The sequence below is a fragment of the Melospiza georgiana genome, chromosome 2, assembly GCF_028018845.1.
Source record: "Melospiza georgiana isolate bMelGeo1 chromosome 2, bMelGeo1.pri, whole genome shotgun sequence".
In the NCBI taxonomy this organism is placed as follows: Eukaryota; Metazoa; Chordata; class Aves; order Passeriformes; family Passerellidae; genus Melospiza; species Melospiza georgiana.
In genome coordinates, this window is record NC_080431.1 from 78,450,611 (window position 1) to 78,470,174 (window position 19,564).

The 19,564-nt window shown below is 43.1% G+C and overlaps 1 protein-coding gene across 4 annotated transcripts in view; it reads right to left on the reverse strand.

The window, feature by feature from the left end:
• The window catches only part of RIMKLB (ribosomal modification protein rimK like family member B), a 40,357-nt gene extending 24,173 nt beyond the window's left edge, over nucleotides 1–16,184 (reverse strand). Inside the window, exons 1-3 of one of the 4 annotated variants that reach the window (XM_058019231.1) lie at nucleotides 16,047–16,184; nucleotides 14,320–14,821; nucleotides 8,055–8,275 (exon numbers count right to left, since the gene is read on the reverse strand). In XM_058019231.1, coding sequence (XP_057875214.1) covers nucleotides 8,055–8,229 — 175 coding nt within the window. In that variant the 5' untranslated portion in view covers nucleotides 8,230–8,275; nucleotides 14,320–14,821; nucleotides 16,047–16,184. Of the gene's footprint in view, nucleotides 1–8,054; nucleotides 8,276–14,319; nucleotides 14,822–15,839; nucleotides 15,930–16,046 lie in introns of those variants that run through there. The other 3 variants (XM_058019232.1, XM_058019230.1, XM_058019233.1) reach the window with 3 other exon arrangements.
• Between the last annotated feature and the right edge of the window lie 3,380 nt (nucleotides 16,185–19,564).

Consider the following 19,564-nt stretch of genomic DNA (forward strand, 5'->3'; position numbering starts at 1 on the left):
TCAAGTTCTTAGAACTCAAGGGAAATATTTATTGATCTTCTGACTGCTGTGTTTCCCTACCAGATCTAATTATTCTTTAGACAGAAACTGCCAAGAAACAGGATTTGATAGCATGGATTTTGAGCATATCATTTCATGGGTGTTACATTACAACTATTATAATAAACAAAATCTTTGACCCCAATAACTGTATCAGTGGAGTCCAACCCCCTTCTCACCTAAAAATCAAGAGCACTGGCATACCTAGTCTTTGTTACTTCACATCTTAACAAAAAGGATCAAATCACTAGTGTGTCTCTTCCAATATCTGTTCTCCCATGCTTTACTCACAGACGCGTCGAGATGGGTAACAAACACAGTAAGAGTCCCCAGCTCAATTCCTGCCCTATGTTGAAGTACAGAGCAAGAAAAGTTTTCTGTATAATAAGAAAGGTTTCCTACAAGTTAACACAATTAATTAGTGCAATTCAAGCAGCGTTCCTCTCACAACATAAGCAGGATATCTTTGCTGTCAGGTATTCTGCTCAAGTTGTCAGAGCTCTAACACATTCTGCTTCAACTTGCTTAACTTTCAACAAATAAAAAGGCATTTTATCACACTTTCAATCCTAAAATGAACTAGATTTTTAGAGAGATGGAAATCATATAAGCTCTACCATTCAAAGAATAATCATTATAAGGACACCATTACAGATTTTTATGACATTGTAAATGTTAATTATTTACAATACAAGGAAATAAAAAATAATTGATAATTTCAGTAGTGACATTCTTTTTGTTGTTGTTCTGCTCTTCATTCCCCTCCTTCCATACAGTAAAGGGCAGATACAAAAGGAAACTGTAATTGCTAAAACTGGTATTTCACCAAAATTCACACGTAAGAGTTTATAAAAATAAGAAAATAAAGTGACTTGTCCATGGACACTGGTACTCCTAGAAGCCCCTATCAATCCAAACACAGGCCTGCACACTGGAAGACCATCTCAATACTGGCCAAGGTTCAGCAGTACCAGTCTGTCTCACATTCACAATCACTGAAAATCAACTACCCATCATTCACAAATGGACAATTACCAGACTTGAGAAAAGGTGGACAAAGTCAATTGCTTAAAGAACAAGTGATAAGGGTACTTCTCTGATCACAAATCTGGGAGAGCAAGCATAGCCGTCAGTTCCATAAAATGAAGTTTTTCACATCAATACTTGGGCTATCTTCTAATCTCTCCCACTCCAACACACAGTTTGCCCTTCTGATTTATGTGCTGAAGAACTTTTTGTGCAGCCACGCTCCTGACTCGGAGGGCTGATGAAGTCTAAAAAAAACACCTGCCACCAAGAACACACTGGTTTAAAACCACATCAGTATGCAGACCCAGTTCACAATACAACTGCTCAGACAAACGTGCCAGCAAAACTTGCTTAGGTGACACAGCACTGGAACAGGGATTGTTGGAAAAGTGACACAGAAACCCCCAACCAGTTAGACTGTCTTGTGAAATGTTAGGCTAATTTTCATTTCTCATCTAGGATGTATGGAAACACTTCTTTCATCTTGCTTTTGTCCCTTTTTACATTGTTTATCATCCAGATGGTCACTCCTGAGAATTCTTACAACAATTAAAAATCTGGCAATGTTTTCTGGCATTTTCAGATATGATGACATGCACGTATGTTCAAGATGATGTGCCCTACAAGTCTCATTTTCCTGGCTGGCTGTTCTAGAACACATGCAAATGAAAAACTTCAGACCTTAACATAGCCCTTTGAAATTAACATAATAAATACCTCCCTGCAGAAACATTCCTACCCCTCTACCTTGCCAAGGTGGCTTTGGACTGAGCCCATATCTGCAACTGGTGATATACTGAAGAAACAGAACAATTTTGAGAAGATCAAATTCACTGTTAGCCTTTGTTATTTTAGCATCAGTTTAAGATGACAATCATTCACATAAGAATAGAAATCCCTGACAGGAAGGAAGAAAACTGCAAGAACACCCAGGATGGTTACAGAGTATAAATCCTTTCTTTCTATATGCATTGTAAGAAAGTTGTCTTTGGTGTCATAGTTCTGAAAAAAAACAAACCAATTCTTCTTAACATACATGGCAACTGTTGAAAGGCACTGTTATTAAAACATGATAATAAAGCAAATGTTACTTTTTTTCTAGTAGAGATGTGTTTGTCTTGGGTATGTAATACTGGGGTGTCACATACTAGATTACACCCACCTCTAAACACAGCTACCATTCCAAAATCTCTTCTATACAGTCCATAGCTGCCTAACAGTAATGCTTACGGTTTTAGCATCAATCAGACTGGAATTGATCAATTTCCACAGTGAAAGAACATCGAAAATGAAGCTTCAAGTGATTCTAAGCCCAGCACTTTCCACAGCACAAAATCCACCTCATGCCTAACCACCTTGCAGTCCTTTGCACACAATGCCGTTCCTTCTCCTGCTCTCACTTGAGTCACAAACCAATTTCCCAACTCTGCAGAGGAAGTAATGGCTGCTCTGGCTGTAGTTAATAGCAGGAAACAGGCCAACTCTGCAGTGCTCAAAAAGGCACCTTGCCAAGCCTGCCTGCTTCTGTTCCATCATTCCCACTGCTGCATGCTGCAGGAAAAGCTCTTACATTAAGGTGCACTGCTGGACTAACAAGCGCCAGGGGACTACTGACACAGCCAGAAGGAAGAGGACATGACTATGTTCCCTCTTGTACAAAAATATTAAGAGTTTTGATATTCTGATGTGGAAACCATTTCATATACGTAAAAGCCCTCTCTTGCCATGGATCTAGCTGATTCAAGGTGTTTTTTTGTTTTTTCTTACCATTACATGGAAACACAAGAATTTGTTATCCATCCTTACCTTTTCCCCCCAGCTTTCTATACTTTACAGAAATCTTTCAACTAAGCCAATTCCTCCATGTTTATTTCAAATTACGTCTAATCCAGTGTGTGAAAAAAAATCAGAGATCACAACTACTCATTACTAGTTCAAACTAAATAAGAAATGAAGGATAGATCACACAAAACAAAAGCACATCTTGCAAGATGAAAGACTGAAACAAGACACTGCCTCCCATTGCAAAGTTCAGGCCCACACTGGAAACCCTAAATCAGATGCCTAAACCAGCAGACCAACCTTCACCAAATTAAAAGAATCTATGTTCGAATACTTCCTCTGCAGAAAAAATGAAGGTAAGAGATCTGTTTCCATATGCTACCCATCTGACTGAAGAAAAGCCAGCTAACTGTGCACAATGTATTATTACACGACTCTTACGCCCTTTTTATTCCTCCCCTAAGCTGACCATCTGGTTTCACATTCCCAAAGGAAAAGCTAAGTAAGTCTTAGGAAAAGGTAATACTTTGTTTTATACTTAAGTCACTCCAGCATCTTCAACAGTTCAAAGTTCATCAAAGCTACTTTCCTTAAAACTATTTTCCTTCACAGGACAGTATCAGAAAATATGGAGATTCCAAAAATCTACAATAAAGGTATTGGCAAATTGCTGATGCAGTGAATTCCAATTTCTGCTGTTCTGGTAGCAAAACAATTTAATGAAAATATTACTATATATCATTTTAATGAGGGAAGGATCCAAATATCCCTAACATTTTCTTCACAGAAGAACAGTTCTTTAACCATGCTGTCCTACAGGTAAGGTCTGGAGTCCTTGGGGAAAGGTACTACTCAATCCTGGACACAGGGAAAAAGAAAGAATATTCAGAATGAAGAGACAATCCATGGGTATGTTCTGTCTCTTGACCACAAAGTCCCCCTATAGGGTGGGATTTTCCTACCAGCTTCCCTCACCTCCACCTCATCTCACACTACACACCCCTGCTCACAAGCTGTAATTTGTTTAGCTGCAAACTCCTCAAGCCTGTTACATCACTGCATTAGCAAGCTTAGACACATAGTTTAAAAGTACACATTTAGACAGGACTCACTGCTAAGACTTCAAATAAATGTCTAAAAAATGTCCTGCAGAGTTTTGTTGCATTACTTGCTATTTGTATTTGTATTTCAAATAAATATAGAAATTGCCAAACTAGATTAGAAAACTAGACATTTCAGTTTGTAATCCTTACATCTGGTAAATACCAAATGCCATGCACAAACAAAATAATCCTAAAGCTGACACAATCAGACATCCCAACCACAAGAAAATTCCTGTTTTGAAGCATTTCTGGAGCTATAGCTAAATCAACATCAAGCCATTCCCTGAAAGAACACCCCATTCTTCCTTGCCTGTGTACCAGAACTAGGAACTGTGTGACCACAAAAGGGGTTAGTGCAACAATCTAATCCAACAGAAAACTGTTAATTATTTGCTGGAGGTAATCTTCCATTGGATTGGCCAACTCAACTCACACAAATGCAAGATCTTCCAAAGTAGCAGACAGAGAAGAAGCTTTTTTTTTAATTATCTGAGGTACAACATGAAAGCAAGTCAAGAGAGACATGAAGTCCTTTACAAGGCAAGCAGCAACAGCAATGCTGGAAAAGGACAAGAGGAACACAGATGCTCCACTTTAGATTGTCCTAGAGTGGTTTAGCTTCAAGAATTTAGCTCTTAGGAAACTTGGGCTACAGCTACACAGCTCAAGTTTAAATCAAACCAGCCCAGTATCACCCTCCACTTTTTTCCACACACGCATTCTGGTCCATTCCTGTGCAACAATGTTGTGCATGTCTGATTCAGTAACCATCTCAGCACACTCAACCCACCAGAGAAGCAGAGAGAATTTATGCAGCTCTACTCCTCCACTTATTTTTTGTCAGCTTTTTCCTTGGAAATCTACAGAATACTACTGCCACTGTGGAAAAGATAAAGGAGTGCATGGCTTGGGTAAGCAGACACCTATTCAAGTAAGGCATAAACCACTGCTAATTTCAAAAAACACTTGTTGAATTTATTTCCAAAAGCATTTAAGCATAAATCAGTTTAAGAACCTCCTTTTAGACTAAAAAGGAAAAACGAATTCTACATCTTTTAACTTGGATTTACAATCACTTCTGGGCTCATGCTGTGTTGAGGTATCTAAGGTGGATCTTGAGCTGCATACAGGTTCACCATGTGGCTGTTGATACGGGGCTTGTATGGGGTGCTTGGGATTTTGGGTTATCCTGAGTTTCAGCTGTGAAGGAAAAGGAACTAGCAGGGATTGCTGGGCCTATGCTGTTGCTTTGCTTTGGGAATCCAGCCACACTTCCCATCCTGCCCTGCAGTACAGCAGAGACCTGCCCCGAGGAGCGGCTGCTGCTGAATGCACTGAGTGAAACAATGCCCCTCCTCCCCCTTTCTCTTTGGCTACAGCAAATCCTATCACGTCTGACAGACACAAATTTTGTAAATCTCTGCATCACAAAAGCTTCTGACTTTGGCCTGAGCATCAGTGATATCTGCATCAGTGTGCTCTACTGTTAAGGTATAAGCCATGTGGTTTGTGGAAGGGACAATTTTATTTTCACATGTATGTATCCCATGGTTCTGCTCAATTTTCCTAAATTTATAAGTGTCTTTTCCACTCTACCCCTGTGAAGTAAATAATTCAAGCTTTTTAATATCTTATACTAAACTTTTGGTCTCTGAAGTCTCCAGCCATGTTCCTGACAGTCAGCACGTCCACAAGAAGGATTCCTGACTCTATCATCTAAAGAAATACCAAATTTTTGAGGTTTTAAATAGCACCCTGTAGTATCCAACTTGACTGTGTAAATTTAACATTCTTCTAACAATTTACTTAAGAAATTTTCTTGGTTTTAAAGGACAAAACAAGCTCCAATCAAAGTGTGAATATATGGAAAAAACCTAACTATTATTTCCTCCAATATCATGCATTGCCTTCAGAGTTTAAGCCTTGAATTGCCAAGCTTTCAAGACAAATAATAACAGAAAAGCAAGCAAAAGCACATGATTATCCACTGAAGGTACATTCTCTTCATCAACTCCTCTATGTCACAGAAAATTTTACTCAACCTGGATCCCTCACACAACAGTAGATAACAAAAAGGGTACAGAATGCACTACCTCCTGGATTTTGTTACAGGACACCTTTTCCTAGGCCAACTGAGGTTTTTAAAAAGGAAAATTAAACACAAAGCTTTTGCTTGTGTCCTCTAGCAGAAATCTTTACCAAAGCAAAAGCTCTAGAAAAAACACAACTGGAAAATTAAGAGAGAAGATTTTTCATTGCTCTCCAAGAGAAAGAATTGTTTGATACAAGACAATTCTCACCCCTCAGAAAAAAAAAAAAAAACTCAAACAAAACAACACAATTAGACAGAACAGACTACTTATTAAAAAAACTCTATCCACAATTTTTCAGCATTTTTATCTCACTCTTTTTCAAATGGTCAGTTATTTACATCATATTGAATGAACACTCTGTATGAGAATAATTTATTTTGTTCTAGCAATTTTCTTAATTTTTCTTGCTCTCGGACTACACATTCTTCAATATTAGTTTTCCAACATTCATTTCTTTTATCGTTTTCCTTGCAATAGACACAGTGCTAGGAGACATTAGACAGAAGAGAGCAGAAAGGTCCACAATTCACACTTGCCCTATTTAGTTCCCCAAAAATAGACACAAGACAGAAAACAAGAAATCACCTAGAAATAAAAAACAGTTCTGAAATGCTGAAGGACTAATTATGCATCTCAGAGACTGCAGTTACAGTCCACAATGCCTATGTTCCCATCACACACTGTCCAAAGGAAAGCACGCTCAGAACTCAGACTTTCTGACAAGAAGTTACCTTGATTTGAAGACATCCTACAGAATTTCTATCTGTGATAAAAATCATATGACTCCTCAGATTAAAAGACAAAAAAGGTAAACAGAAGTTTAGAAATACCAGAATAATAAGTACTGGATTTACCATGCATGTGTTTTTAGTTGATTGATTCATGCCAAAATAGGGTATAAATTCTGACCAAAGTTCTTCCCCAGAGTCAGTTTTATGATTCCCTTCCCACAAAAGATTACCCAAAGAGGAACAAGGTCTACATGGCAGCCTCTTCTTCACAGCTGAGAGACTTTCATGTTTTCTTCCCACACAAAATTAATCTAATACAACTTTCAGAAATGTAATTCTTCCCTGGATCTCCAGCAACACATGTTTTTTGACTGATAAATGGGGAAGAGGAATGAAAGAGTTAAAGGTAAAAAAAACCCCACTGCAATCTCCTTGCTTTAGGAAATCCAAATTAAAAAATGTTGAAACAGAAATAAATTATAAGTGTTACACAGCTTGACATTGGTGGTATTAGTATCTTCCCATCACATAAGCTTACTATCTACAGCAATAGATAGTAAGTAATAAGATAGTAATAATCCTTTTACTTAACATTTCTAATGCAACTTAACATTTTACTTTTCCTTTTTAATCATCACAGGAAAAAAAAAAAAGCTAGAAGAAAAATAGAACAGAAATCTTACCATTTAGTTTTTAACACTGTAAATTGTAGTAATAGCTCAAATTATTTGATGCACATACTTTATCAGCACTGTTTTTGGAATTCACATAACTCCACATCCGTACAGCAGCATGCTTTAGTTACATCACATTATAACCCCTAGTTCCGTGACACTTTGTACTGCTCATTGAAAATTCCTTTTAGATTATTTCCAGTGTTTTCTCTTTTGAAGCCAGAACACAAACAGAAGAAAAAAGTCCCTCTGAGACTCTTAAATGTGACCCACAAAGTTCAAGTACTGAAGCTCCATGATTTCTTATTAATTCAGGGGTCCTGTAGTCCTTACCCTGAACTCACCAAAATGAAACAATCCTCCTCTTTTTTCTGCAGAGGAAAGGTAAAAGTGCTTCTAATGCAAACTAGCAAACTGAGCAATTATATTTGATTAACATAATACTTTCTAAAAAAAACTGTATGATGTACATCTACATGATTTAGATGAATGGCAGGCAGTCTGGCATACATGGGATTTGTTATTAAATAGTACCGATGCTCCATTTTACAATCTTTTTCCAAGTACCCTTTCAGCACACTCCCAGCCTGAGCTCATTCTCACCAAGATTTCCATCCTCAATGGTCAGCACCACCTCATCCATCACCAAGGCCCGGAAATCCAGCTCCTCTTCACAGCACTTGGCCTTCAGGGCTCTCAGGATCTCCTGCTGAGGGTAATCTTCTCTGATGCGGCGGTCTGTTAAGAACCACAGCCTGGGAGCAACTGAACTGCACATCTTGGACTTGTCTTGCAACCTTCAAGGCCTCCTTCCAGTGGAACTGCTAGACAGAGGAGAAGATGAGACTCTGTTAGAGTACATTGGCTCTTATCTTCGTGATCCCTGCTCTACTAAGTCCCACTTCCTCTGCACAAGTCAGTCCATTTCAACAGACTCCCAACCTCCAAGAAGCAAAATAATGTCTACACCTACCCTGCAAACAAAAGTTCCAACAACAGAAACAAATCCATTTACATTCCATGAGCGCTAAATGCTAGAAATTTGGTCTTGGTCCTCATCCCAGCTTTCTCCTCAAAAAGTACACAAATATGTAACTGGAAACAATTTGAATGGTCACATCTGAAGGCCAGAATTTCAGCTTCATGATTAGGATAACTCCTTCTATGAACTCTGCCCCTCTCCTAGGCACTGCTAAAAACCCAGTGACAGACTCGAGTCGTCTCTTTCCCTCACATATATTACAGTAGAGTGTTGATAAACCCTTTAGGTTAAAAAAGCAGACCAGAAGAACAGAAATTCATTCCCACAGAATGTTCCAGGTAACTATTTAGGACTGTTTTGCTCTCACAAATATTTCACATCTGCTGTGAGATATACTTAGAACTATAAGAAGTAGTATCCAGAACACATAATAATGGAAAAACCAATGGAACAAGGAGCCAAAATGTCAGAACATTAACACACGCAAAATAAAGCAAAATCTGGGCCAGAGTTTCAGTGGTAGCCCTTTCTTGGTTCAAATCACATTTTTTAAATCACCTTTATACATAAACAGCACTAATGAATTCAGGCCCAAGAGCTGAAAACACAGTTCCAATTGAAGAATATCAATAGGGTTAGAAGAGATAACAGCAAGGTACTGCTCCTTTTGCTTGGGAGCACTTGGACTATTTTTGACTGAATATATTTTTACTGAATTATTTTTAAAGCTGTAAACCAATTACAGGTGCATAAATGGACTACTCCTTTGTGTTCAAGAAAAACAAGCATGATGTAGGGAACAGGAATTCTGGAGCAAACCAGAACAGTTTTCTGTACCACCTTTAAACTTTCTTATTAAAGTAAAGATGAAAAAATCATTACTTTCACCAATGTAACTGATATGAGGTCCTAGCAGAACTGAATTCTGAGATACAAACAGGAATTTTGCCTGGTAGTCATAATGACTGCTGCCAGCACACAATGTAAATATAAAACCACCTTTAGTATATAATTGCTGTCACTTGATATTACAAAGAATTTTAGTTTCTGCAGCAGGTCTTAGGACAAAGGATTGTTTAGTTACAACCTTAAGAAACAGCTAGGTTTTTCTAGTATTAAAAAACTTTTTTTTTTCAACCACAATAACCTTTTCTTAATAAGAAAATAAAATTTTAAGTGGACATTTTTATTCATGGTACTGAGAACCATAGTAACAACACACAAAGACTGTGACTTTTTTTTCATTGATTTGGTAAATGAGGTGCAGCAATAAAGCCAAGAACTACAGTTCTTCACACTAACAGACTGGAAAAAGGCAGAAGCTATGGAAACACGATCACAGATCCAGACCAGCCCTTCAATGCAGTCAAGACGTTCAAGGTAAAGCAGGAAAAAGAGCATTTGCTCCCTGCAGAAAAATGGGTGTGGGAGGTTATCAGGAGTATCTTTTGATCTCTTCAAGAACCTCTTTGTTCTTCAAAGCAGCTCGAAGTGAAAAGGACAAGATGAGGCTTGGGCTGGCAATGGCTGACATCTCTCAGACCCTGCCCCACTTGTGTCTCCCTCAACAATGCATGTCTGGAGGCGGTAGTTTACAGGGAACTTCCTGCAGCAACATCCTGCGCCGGGCGGCGGGACAGGCTGTGTTTCTGGGTAGGAATGCCCCGCCGCAGGCGCGGCCCGGGGCCCGGGCACTGCCCCCAGCGCTGCCATTCGCACAGGGCCGGCCGCGCCCAGCAGCGCCACCTGCCGCCCCTGCCGGGCAGCGCCGCCCTGCCCCCGGCCCGGACGGGCCCGTCCCACACACCGGCGGGAGAACGCCCGGGGCAGGGAAACGCACCGCACACGATTCTTCAGCGCTAAGGAAAAAATACATAAATCAGATACCGTCACATATTTCTGCCTGCTTGGGGTTTTAGTTTGGCTTTTTGTGGTTTGAGGCTTTTTCCCCCTCACTACTGGTTCTAACACTAATACAAGAACCAAGTATTTTCTCCCCATTTTTGCTTTCTTTGCCAATCTGCTTCAAATTTTCCCAAATCTCTTCTCTACGTGGCCCCACCTCCACCCCCTTAAATACACTACCACCTTCCCCTGACTGTCATTTCAGCACTGAATTCCTTAAAAATCAGCTAATATCCTTCTCTTTCCTCCATCTTCTACTTTTGAAAGAAATTACAACATTGTCAAGAAGGGTCGTCCATATATATCAATGTGGATATACAGCAGGTGTATAAAAATGCCTTGGGTATGGCTATTCATCTCTCTCCTAATACTACATCTTATTTGCTCAAAATCTTAATGGTTTTATAAATGTATATACAAAAGCTCCCATCTTATCATAAGAAAGGCAGGTAACAATCTCAAGTCTGCAAGTAATGACTGAGAAGCTCAATTTAGAACAAGAAACAAGCCAGCAGCAGAGACAGAAGCTAGCGGCCCTAAATCATGGATCCTTCACCTCCAACCCAATAGCATTTCTTTTTCTACCTAAAAGAATTTCTTTTTCTAACATTCTGCTCCTAAAACCAGAATATATTCATCAGTTTCAGTCCCACCGAATAATCTATTTTGATTGTGCAAGAAATCTCACATAAAAAAACTTGCATTTACCCTATTAACCCAAACATCTTAAAAATCCCTTCCACATTCTCAAGAAAATGGTTTGTAGGAGGAAAGCTGGCCCTGCAGTCAGATGCACAAAAGCATTATGCTCTGAATTTGGATATCACTGCCAGAATTCTTCCCTGAAAATCAGCTCCACCCATTTCAATCTAAAAGACACAACCTCAGACAATGCTGGGTGTGCAAAGAATACTTCCTAATCCATGAGAGCATCTATTGCAAAGTTAACTATGGTATATATAAGGGGAAGAGCAGATGTTTAAATAACTTCAAGATGGCCACTTGAAGTGCACTTTTCACTCAAAGCTACTACAGTCAAAGTAAGCACAATCTTCCAATAACTACTTCACAGATTTATGAAATTCGAAGGCAAAAAATAATCATAAACTTAACTGCACGTAACAGACTGGGAGAAGGAAAAAGGGTGGTATCAAAATAAAAGGTCTGTGATAAAAATCAAACTGTGTGTCACTCCAGCCAAGCAGACGCTGCCACAACTGCTTCAGGAACACACTGCGTGGAACAGATTCCTTGCAATTTATAGAGGGAATGAAAGCTCACCCCAACTTTCAGCTGTAGCACCCTTATTCTGCTGAAGGCAGGCCTTACTCCAGCAATCACACAGCAGCTTCCTTCCCTCCCCAGCACATGCAAACCTATTTCCTCCCACATTCCTTCAATCTGCAGTACACCTCTAGCAGCTGCTCTAACAAAAGCACTCACTGTGCTCTTTTCTACTTTACATCATGTATGAATATGTTTTATTGAAATAACAGGGAATTCAGCCAATCAGATCAGCTGTCTAGAGAGATCTGGAAATCTTCTCTGAAGACCACTCTTTTTGCCTTGAAGGAGCTGTTCTCTTCAGAGAAGATTAGAGACCTCCCTCTCCCTCCAGGAATGGGAGTTTGGTCTCCATGGCTCATTTACTCGTTCTCCTGTCTTCAAAACCCAAAAGCAGGAGAAAAATAGACTCATTTCTTTTTCTTTTTCACCGTGATGTATTTCCCTTAAGATGAAGCAAGAAACCCATTTTTAGGAGATACTGATTAATTCATGTATTATTGATAAATGCTTAAGATAAAAGGTATCTAGTATGCAAAAAAAATTCAATATTCTTTTTGTTCACGATGCAACTACTCAATGCTTTTGTAAATTAAAAAGTCTGGGTTGTGTCTTCCCTATGGGAATAATGAATGGAATCCCAGATGTTTATAGCATCAAGGATCAATGCGATCTAGCTATTCCACCTGCTCAAGCTGTGATCTGATGTTGCAGCACACACCCACTGCCTACAGTGAGATCTGGGAAACACCTTAGTGGAACAGTTATCACCAGCAGCCCCTCCCAGAATCGCCCCTTTTTTAGAGCTTGGCTCAGACTCAGCTACAGCACTGTGCAGATAACACAAACTCCACAGTTTTCAGTGTTTAAAAGAGAGGTAAAACCTAACCTTCGTTTTAGCATACCTCTAGACATGTTTAATTCTTACATCTGAGATACTGACAATAAAAATCTCAGGGAATTGAGAAGGAATGAGCAAAAGACTGACAGTCACAACCGCCATGGGAAAAGGAAGAACTAGGAAAAACATTGCTCCAAGCACCCGCCTGACTATGAGTAACATTAACAACACCACTAATGTTTATCCCTTAAAACTCATTTTCAGAACAGTGCTATTCAAGCTGGAAAAGGTATTTTGACTTCCTTTTCATCATAAATTAGCTAAGGCTTGCAACTGAGTACACATGTCCAAAGAAACCAATCATGTCTACCATTACAGCACTTTCTAGAACGGCTGGAAGGATGCATTTCAAGACAGTGAAGACCTAAGAATGGTTGGCAGACGCTTTCAAGTTATCTCCTTCAGGAGACACTCAAGGCAGATCTGAATTATAAAGTCAATCTCAGACAGCAGACCAGTTAAACAGCTAATGAACAGTTGTCCAGCACATGACCCAGCATGTAATCCATCATACACTGTCATGGAAATCTCTGTCTCATCTTAATGAGAAGAGAGCAGTATTTGAAGCACCCCAGAAATAGGACTTTGTATGTCACAGGGAGAGCAGGTCTGCAAACAGTTCACAGCTGTTTCGAGCATAAAGCACAAGTGATTTTTTTTCCACACAAAGATACCAGAATGATGATCATCTTAAGAAAATGTTACGAAATATGTATGGATGATGAATATATCACATGGTGATACAGAAAAGAACTGACATCTTTAGAAAAATAAATCCAAGATAAGTCAACTCGTTCCTGACAATGCTGCTTCATGGTGATGCTTAAGGCCAACATCAAGAAAAATTCCTCTTTTACGTACCAGAAACTAGTTTTCCTAAGACTGTCACATAACTGTTTGAGAATCTTTGGAAAGAACACATTTTTAAAAGCTGAAGAATCTGAAAAATTAAAGTATTTATTTAAATGCATTTTATATAATATATTGAAAAGCTGCAGCACAATCTGTCCACTGCTGCTGCATTATCATCCACCCTCTACACATGCATCGGAGAATTGAAAGTCTCTGCAGGCAGGTGAACCCCAAGCACACCTCTTTGAAAGCACATCACAGTATTCACCTCCTTTTCCCTTTGAGATTTGTAGACTGCAACAGCCAAAGGACATGGGAATATATTAATTGTTCCCATTCATTCCCCCCCCTGCAGACGGGCAACTGCACTCCCCATGATGGCTTTCATCTCCTTGTCTCCACCTTTGCACTGAGTGATGTTCAGGATGCTAGCAGCAATCCTCGCAGGCAGGGCTGCCTCTGAAAGGCGGACATCCACACCCCCCATCTTTCCACCTCTGTGCTCACGCTTGCAAGTAGAAGGCAAGATTCCTCATTCACACACCCCACTTCCCCATCACCACCGAATAATTCATTCTCTTTCCTCCCTGCAACATGAGCCCAATACTGGTCAGTATCAGCCATCCTCCTACTTTGGTCCTGGTATTTTTTCCAACAACAGGCTCTCAGCTTTTTCACGCCCCTCCACTGTCCCTGTGTGCGCACGCACGCCCGGCTGAAATAAAACAACCATTTCCTCCCACATCAGCTGCTTTTCCACCTGTGCCAGGTTCCCCCGCAGTGTGGTACAGCAATACCCCCTCTCCTCCCCGATCCGTGTGTACACAGCCAGTTTTCCCTCCTCCCTTCCCCCACCCCACAGTCTCCGTGCATGCCTCTCCCAGCGCCTGGAGTGGGGGAAGGGAAACATGCACTGCGTGAATGAATGGGCTGAAGAGACTTACCAGAAATTTGGTGAGGAAGGAGTGGAAGACGAAAAAGACACTAAAGACGGGTGTTTCCTTCAGCGTGCCAAGTGCTGCTTCAGTTCTGGCTCCCTTAAGGAGGTCACGTGTCTTGCTAGGTACCCCTTTTCCTGGATCCTCGACTAACCAACAAGGGCGGCACGGAGGTGTTCTGGGTGCCTCCCTGCACTACACCCCAAAGGAGGGAAGGGTACTACTGAAGCTCCCAAAGCAAGCAAGCAATGGTAACGCTCTCCTGGTCCTGTCAGGCACTGTCTAGCGGATGCCTCTGGGACCAGGGTAGATTTCTGAGGGAGGGAAGCGGGAGTAAATGAATGTTTAAAATAATTCCCAAATTGTTCTCCCCTACGGAGCAGGGAAGGATGGGAAGGAGTAAAAAGAGTACTGGTGAAGAGCTGTAGCTTTCTATGTCAAAGAAACTCAATCCTTGTGTCTCTGCTTCCTCAGAACTAAAGCCCTAAATGACTGAAGTCACCAACACCTAGGGAGAAAAAAAAAAGAAGAGACATCCCTATTAGACATAAACATACAAAGGCATGAAATAAACTAAATCCCAAAGGAAGAAAAGGTGCTATTCAAAACAGTAAGCAAAGTCAAAAGAAAATGATGACATGAACATAATTAGGGGAAATGTGCAACTTTAAGTATTTTACACAAATATACTATCACAGAAAGCAATTCTAAGGGGGAAAAAGCCCACAAAGCTAAGCAGTTTGTTCTTTTACTTAAAAATGTACGTTCAATGGATAGATAAATCCGTACCTACAGGGGAACATATGAGGAAACTAAGTTTCTAAACCTACAAAAACTATTCCTATTTATTTGTGAGCCTTTCAACCTTTAAACCTCTCCCCCAGAATAACCCTTAGGATTCAGATGAGACTGGAGAAAAGTACATTTCAGTTCAGAAGCGTGTATTCCTATGCATAATGAGCATGTACTCCCATGCATTAAAACCCACCCTGCTACAGAAAATAAACAGCCGTTTATAAACGGTGACAAAAAAAAAAAGGAAAAACAAAAAAAAAAAAAAAACCAAACCAAAATAACGTGTCTAGAGGATGCTTGCTTAAATGATGGAACCAATCCAAGATTAACAGAGTGGCACGCTTGGAACACGGAGCCCCTGGTAAGATGTCAGGCAGTAAAGGCACCGAGGTGCCACCAGCTCTTTTTTAAACACCGGAAAACAAAAGGGGAGAGGAAACCTAGTTGGGAAGATCTTGTTGCCAGACCCAACGCCAGCCACACACCCCCCTGGCTCCATCACGGGAAGATCAGCCCCCACAGCCACCGCCGACCCCCACGGACCCGTGCGGGGACGCGGCCGCCGAGCGAGCCCGCGGGGCGGCGGCCCCCACCCACCCCGCGCCCGCAGCGCGACCGACCCGCCCGCGGAACGCGGGTCCCGGGCCGGGGGCGCGGCCCCCCCGCCCCTCCCGCCCCTCTCCCCTCGCACCACGAGCGGCCGCCGCCGCCGCTCCCCCTCCGCCACCCACCTGGGCGCCCCGGCGGGCGCGGCGGGGAGGCGCGGGCAGCTCGCCCCGCTCCGCGCGCGGGGGATGCAGCACAATCACCATGGGCGCAGCGCGGCGGGGCGGGACGGCTGTGAGGGGACGGTCCCAACCACCCCCCCGCCCGCCCCCTCCCCGGGCACGGCGGACCCCACCCCCGCGGGCTCGCGCCCGCTCAGCCCGACATCTCACCCGCCCCGGGCACCGCCGAGCCTGAGGGGACCCGCGGGGCGCCCACCCCCACCCCCTCCGGCACCGGGCCTGGGAAGGAGGGCGCGGGGCGACGAAGGCTCCGGGGAGACGCGCCCCTTCCTCCCCGCCGGCGGCGCGGTCCTAGAGGGAAGCGAGCGACGCGACGCGACGCTCTGCTCGTCCCCCCCACCACCACCCCGCCTTCCCCCTCCTCGGTGTCCCTCCTCCCCGCGGCTGAGGCGAGGAGGCCGCGGCTGTTCCCTGCACCGAGCCCCCCGCCCGCCGCCGCCGCCCGCGCTCGCTCCCGCCGCCTCACAGCGAAGCGGCGGCGGTGCCGTAACGGCCGGGCCGGGCTTGGCACGCGCGCGGCGGGCGCGGGGGAGCGCGAGGGCGGCGGCGCCGGGATGCCTCGGACCGGACCGAGCCGAACCGGACTGGACGGGCCCGAACCGGCTCGGCGCGAACCGGCTCGGACCGAACCGGATCGGACCGAACCGGGTGGACCCGAACCGACCTGAACTCGTGAGCGGCGGCAGCACCGCTGAGGTGGCCGAGGCCACTCCTGTCTAACGGCTGAGGCCTCCCACAGAATGGGTCAGGTTGGAAGGACCGCAGTGATCGTCTGGTCCAATCTGCCCGCTCCAGACAGAGCGCATGGCGCAGGGTTGTGTCCAGACAGTTCTCAAATATCTCCAGTGAGGGACACTCCCAGCCTTTCTGAGCAATCTGTTCCAGTGCTTGGCACCTGCACAGCAAAGAAGTTCTTCCTCATATTCAGGTGGAACTTCCAGAGCATCAGTTTCTGCCCGTTGCCTCATGACCTAGTGGCTGGCACCATCAAGCAGAGCCTAGCTCCATCCCCTTGGAATCCCCTCTTTAGTTGCTTATAGACATTGCTAAGGTCCCCTCTCTTCTCGAGGCTGAGCAGGCCCCATTCTCTCAGCCTTTCCTTGCAAGAGAGCTGCTCTAGTCCCCTCATCATCCTCATTCCCCCTCCAACCTGCTCCAGGAGCTTCATGTCTCTCCTTACTGAGGAACCCAGACTGGACGCTGCACTCCAGATGCAGCCTCACTAAGGCCAAGTAGAGGGGCAGGATCACATCCCACAGCCTGCTGACAAAGCTCTTCCTCATGCTCTTCCTCACACCCACTCCTGCCCTTCTCCCCCACCCCAGACTGGGCTTTGGTCCAGCTCCGACTGCCCTGGCAGACCCCAGCCCAGATCCTGCCATGCCCACCCAGTTGCTCCATCTGTCAGTGCAGCAAAACATACAACACCTGTTGTGCTTGTCGCTACTGCTGTTGGCATGTGGTGTGCAAAGCCAGAACCCTTGTAGTTTGCGTGACAGGTAAATGTGTGACAGAACCACAGAATCAATTTGGTTGGAAAAGACCTCTGAGATCACCGAGTCCAACCTATGACTGAACACCACCATGGCAGTAGATCATGGCACTGAGTGCCACATCCAGTCTTTCCTTAAACACCTCCAGGAGCAATGACTCCACCACCTCCCTGGGCAGATCTTTCCAATATCTAATCACACTTTCTTGTGTGAAAGTGAAGAAATTCTTCCTAATATTCGGCAGAAACCTTGCCTGGCACAGCTTAAGCCTATGTCCTCTCACCTTATGTCCTGTGACATGTCCCCCATGCCGCACATCATACAGCATCATGTGCCTGACATACCCAGCATGTAGCCAGGGCTGCACCATCCCTTGCTGCTGTCACTTCTCTAAAATAATAACTGCTGGCAGCAAACAAATATGACACATCCCCTTTATCAACCGACACACCTTGTTGATCAGTTTCTGTGGCACACCTACTCAGTTTCCTCGGTACCACACCCTTTTCATTCACTATATTGTATCAGCTGTATATTTCACATTTTCCTGTGTGAACTTCTTCACCCAACTTTCAGAACTCTAGACACAACACTCACACTGCACACCAGGGGAGCAACACGTGTGTTCCTCAATAACCTGTGTTGCACTCCCAGCTTTGCAAATATGGGACACAACCACTGGTCATTCCCAAACACCCATCCTACCACAAATGTTCCCATTCAACCTGCTTTCTTCTACCTCTTCAGCATGTGGCAGTGCTGTCCTACCCATCTTAATTCTCTCACCTGAACGACAGTTTGTTCATTTTGTTCTACAAACATCTGGGTCCTACTCCCCAAACCTCACATGTGATTCAGGCACCTCTTCTGAAAACTATTTGCTTAATGAGTATGAGGCAAGGCTACCTCACAGGTGATGTCAGAGGCCAAAATCCCAGACATCATCCAATGCTCTCCTGTCTGCTTGTGTTGCTTGCCAAGACTTCTGGCTTCTAGCAGCTGCAAGGTGGAAACCACTTCCAAATTCAGGCTCCCCTCCTTCTGACTCTGTACAACAGTATAAGGAAAAAGATACTATCACCCACTTCAAAGCCAGCTTGAAAGCACAACTTGAGAGCAGGAGGCAATCGTAGGCAAGTACCAGCAGGGTAAACTAGCAATAGATAATAGATATAGATAAAGAACACCAAAATGCTAGACAGCATTTTTGTTGTTTTGACAGAAGCAAAATACTACTTTTTTGACAGAATTACTACACTCTGAAGCCTTCTAGAACAGAGTTCCCATGTGCATGAAGTTCGCACTTTCAAAAGTTGTAATTTCAGGCTGTGAGGGGCACGGGGTTTGTTTACACAGAGAATTTGCTAACAAAGAGCTACTGTGGTATCGCTGCTCTGCTGAAGATTGTGCAACAACTGCACATTGCCAGCATGCACACGTATTTCAGAGTAAGAATTGCATGCTGGTTTTGAGACAGCATAAAGCAAAGAGGAAAGAAAAATGTCTGCATTAGGATTTATATAACTACTGTGACACAGTAATAGCAGATTTTTTTTTTATATATTTCAGTAAGCAGCCAAGTGGTAAAGCAGGTGCCTCTGCTGCTCAAATACGGTTAGCAGTTTGTGGAAAGAGGAGAATTGCACAGCTGGGGAATTCAGGAATGTAGATTTTTGGCCATACAAATGCATGTTTGGTTATAAGACATCTGAGAGGAAGTCATTCTACAAGTGCAGGAAAAACACTCGTCATGGTAACAGTAAGGTATTTGATCTCAAACCATTTGGGATACTTCAGCTGGGTCTTACAATTATCAGTAACAATTTATTCTGCCAACTACCACTTACATTCCTAGTGCTCTCTTATGCAAAAATGTAGCCCAGTATCCTTTTTATTATTGTTCGTTGGGCTGCTGTAATTGTATTGGTTGAGCTTTGTCCCAGGTTGTATACCCTATATCTCTAGAACAATTTCCTATCATCTAGAAATCTAAGTGAGTTGGGAATGAGTCATGAGAGTCTTTTGCCCTTTCTGGAGAGGTAGAGCAGAAGAAAGGGTCAATTTATTACTTAGGATGTGCCAACCTAAGATGTGCCTACTGCTGCAGAAGCTTTTGAGTTCTTTTTTTAATAAAGAGTTGTCACTGCAACTGAGTTACACATAGATGTTATAGGT